The 3650-nt window shown below is 38.5% G+C and overlaps 1 protein-coding gene across 3 annotated transcripts; it reads right to left on the bottom strand.

Moving 5' to 3' along the window:
• Positions 1–1336: 1336 nt before the first annotated feature.
• On the bottom strand, positions 1337–2644 carry LOC108372818 (cytochrome c oxidase subunit 4 isoform 1, mitochondrial-like). 3 transcript variants are annotated; one of them, XM_017628591.1, is made up of 2 exons: positions 2627–2644; positions 1337–2133 (listed from the first exon to the last, which is right to left on the bottom strand). In XM_017628591.1, exon 2 carries the CDS (start codon positions 1990–1992, stop codon positions 1456–1458), a length of 537 nt encoding a protein of 178 aa, XP_017484080.1. In that variant the 5' UTR covers positions 1993–2133; positions 2627–2644; the 3' UTR covers positions 1337–1455. The 3 variants fall into 3 exon arrangements, with proteins under 3 accessions (XP_017484080.1, XP_017484079.1, XP_017484078.1); XM_017628590.1 differs by lacking the exon at positions 2627–2644 and adding an exon at positions 2493–2599; XM_017628589.1 differs by lacking the exon at positions 2627–2644 and adding an exon at positions 2201–2276.
• Between the last annotated feature and the right edge of the window lie 1006 nt (positions 2645–3650).

Consider the following 3650-nt stretch of genomic DNA (forward strand, 5'->3'; position numbering starts at 1 on the left):
TTTGTTAAGAAACAAAAGTTTATCAACTAAATATTTTTGGCTTCCAGCAGCATATGCGCTCTGAAATATATATGTTACTGAATAATGTATGTATGAGTGAAAACTATCGATAGCACCTACAATACCACCGATGTTTTCGATAGTCAAAAACCATCGATACTATCGATAGTTCCATCGATATTTTTACAGCTCTAGTGCTTTTGACAATGCCACCTTCGGTAGCATGTGTAATTATGCTCCACGGCATGTGGTAGATTCAGTACCGGTAAATTGGATTCGTTCAATGCTGGCACAGCGGGATTTAGGCAGAAGGAGGTCAATATGTCACGTGCGGAGTTAACAAGTTTTGCCTTGCGGGTGGTGTGCTTTCTGCTTTGCTATGGTGTCTGGCAAATGATTCTCTCCTTGTCACTTTTAATGACTGTTATATCTGCGCATATGCGGACGAAGTGGCCCGTCTAGTCGCGGGCCCATATCTGTCGGATGTTTGCAGGAAAGCGCAAACAATACTGAATACAAGTGAAATATCTGGGAGTAACTATTGATACAAAACTATCGTGGAGATCTCACGTGGCACAAACGACTAAAAATAAACGGATGTTGGTATAACACTGAGTGGGGTGAGACGGAAATTGCTGTGCCAATGCCACAGGATAGTACGCCGCCATTACCTTTGTTGAAGAGATTGGTTTGAGATGTTGGTTTAATACTAGCACTGAGCCCTGACTTACACATTGTCGAATCTTCACTGATGGCTCCATAACTGACTCTGGGTCAGGATGTGGGGTCTTCATCGAAGTTAATGGGGGGGTATTTGCAATCCTCAAGGATATGGAGTGCGTGATGGAAAATCGGTGGAGAATTTACGTATCTGCAGTGACAGTCAAACTGAACATTTGGCCAGAGCTGACTCGGGCCAGGCATTCCTCGGTCTGCAACCAGTTATAGCGCTCCCATCTTCGGCTATCGAAGCCACCATCAGAACTGGGGCTGCAGGTGAGCACAAATGATGTTTCCTTCAATATCAGAAGATCTCTCTAGCTGTTTGCTCTAAGCAGACGGGACTGCAGACAACTTGAGAACGAAACGGTGAAACACTTTGTGAATCTTCCTCACTTTTGAGAGAATTAAGTATGAGACATTTGGCCGCGATGTGTTGAGAGACCAACACCTGAGCTCTAACGACATCAAAGAAAGACCGTCACCTTCTTCACCGTCTCTCGCACGAATGCTGTCAACAGAGTTCACTTACCACTTACTTCAGAGGAAGAGCCTTAGCTGCCACGAGGAACCCGCGTTATTTCAACAAACACTCGAACTTACTGTGCCCACCGTATGATACGTGCCATTGTTCTCAGAGAGCAAACGAAACCTCTTTATTAGTATTTCCACTATCTTGTAACATTTGCAGACAAAAAAATCATACTTCAATGGTTTTGTGTTTGTTAATTTTGCCTACTTCCAGCGTTCTTTTTCGTAATCCCACTTAGACGCCAGTCCAGTAACCGGATTCACCTCCAGAGCTATCATACGTTTAAGTTGTGCACTACGACGCTTCTCATCGAAAGTTATCGGATATTCAGGGTATACGCCATGAAAATATGACAGGGATAACCATACACCCAGTGAGCAAACGATTAAAGCGACACCTACACAAAATTTCCAATCGGAGCTTGGTGCTTTCATTTCGGCAAATGTCTTACAGAAGCTATAACGATAGAGCTGTTTCTTCTCATCGGTGGTTAGCTTACGCCAATCGCCAGTTTCCTTTTCGCGGAGCGCACACATTTCAGCGTCAGGCTCACGAAAGCGCACCGCTGGCATCGGGTAGTCCAAACGATCAGCATAACAGGGTGAACCATTCCAACCATAACCGACTATTTCACGCTTGCCTATGCGTTCCATCACCTGATCTCTGTGAGTGTGGCGGCGCACACGAAATTGGTTTGCAAAGCGCCAGAAAAGCTGTTGTTTTAGTCGTCGTGATTGCATTTTTACTATCTGGGTGGAAGAGCTTGTTGAAGATCGATTAGTAAAACGATTTTCGTTTTAAATTGTTGAAAATATTTGAAATTTGTGTGATTTTTCTATTTGACGTTGTTGAAACTGACGTCAGTTGACGTGAGTTGAAAGCTGATGTGAAGAAAATTTGATTAAAATAAATTTTAATAAAGTCTTTACCTATGGTTCCTTAACACACTTATGAACTTAATCAGTTGCTAGAAATTGGTTCGCTCTCTGCCATCGCAGTTCGTCTAGGAGCCTTTTGTAGAGACAATCTCTTAATTTTTATAAGCTATATTTTTTACTTAATTTTAATGAGTAATTGGCTGCAATTTTTGATATACATACATAACTACATATTTACATGTAAATAAATATGTATGTATGTATATGTAAATAACGATGATTAAATCTCTTTACAGATAAGTATATGTCAATAGGGAAATGCACATAATTAATTTCAAGAACTTAAACATTTTCAAACCGACTTATCAAAATGATTAATTGTTTCGCACTCCACAAGCAGATTGACTACAAGTTGCTATGGTTAAATTTGTTTTTTTTTTTTTATGAGTAACGCGCCTGTTTCGGCACCGAACATAATTATGTTGTTGTAATTAACACTTTTATTTCGCCATTAAAGCCATCAGCAGCTGTGCACAAAAAGTAATGAATAAAAAATATTTACTTTAAAGTCAACATGTATTTTATAATTGTGAAAATTTTCAATAAACAACGTGCATGCCTTTTCGAATTAAATCAAACTTACATATACATGTGTACACTGAGCCAAAAACACAATGGTTTTTTCAACCAAGTTATAGTTTGATTTTTCAATGGTCAATAAGCCGATTGTAAGAAATATGATTCAAGTAGAAGATTTGAAAAAAAAATTCGTATTTATGGCAGTGGCTGAACGAGCAGATATGCTTGTTGTTATTTTTTTTTGGTTTTCAGCAGTACGAATGCCGTCAGCGCGGTACATAATTTTTATTTTTTCTGTTTTTGGTTTTTATTAATTACGAAAAAGACCTTGTGAAGTGCAGAACCGAATCAAACGACGACAAAAATTGATTCAAGCTGAACATTTGAGGACTCATTTATAAAGCGGATGTAGCTGATTGTGTCGTGATGCTTGCTGTTTCTTGCTAATGCCGTCAGATGCAACATGTTAAATGATAATAAATAGTTTTGTTTTGTATCTCCGAATTGTTAAAAAAGCATCTGTGAAGTGCAGCACATAAGCGTGTACAATCGAAAAAATCGCCAACCAAAAGTTTGGTTAATGTAAACAAAATTGTGGTTCATATTACCAAATCGTTGTTGAAAATATCAACCAGGGCATCGCTAATATTAGCCAAAAATTACGTTGATTACTTCTCAAGTTTGAATTTGGTAATATTAACCAATTTTTGGTTGATTTTTCTCTCAGTGTATATGTGCATACATAGTACATACCCCAGCTAGGGATGGCATAAGTAGATCGTACAGAGTGATTATTATTTATTACCATTTATTTAATCTTACACTTAAAAGAAATAATAGGTGTGCATTTAACATTCAATCTTGTTCTTCTTCTGCTAGCTAATTTTTGCTAGTAAAAATTTCACTAGCAAGAACTTGCAACACTCCCTTGGTTTTATGCT

The sequence above is a fragment of the Rhagoletis zephyria genome, unplaced genomic scaffold, assembly GCF_001687245.7.
Source record: "Rhagoletis zephyria isolate East Lansing unplaced genomic scaffold, Rhagoletis_zephyria_1.1 Rzeph_scaffold_06047, whole genome shotgun sequence".
Classification (NCBI taxonomy): domain Eukaryota; kingdom Metazoa; phylum Arthropoda; class Insecta; order Diptera; family Tephritidae; genus Rhagoletis; species Rhagoletis zephyria.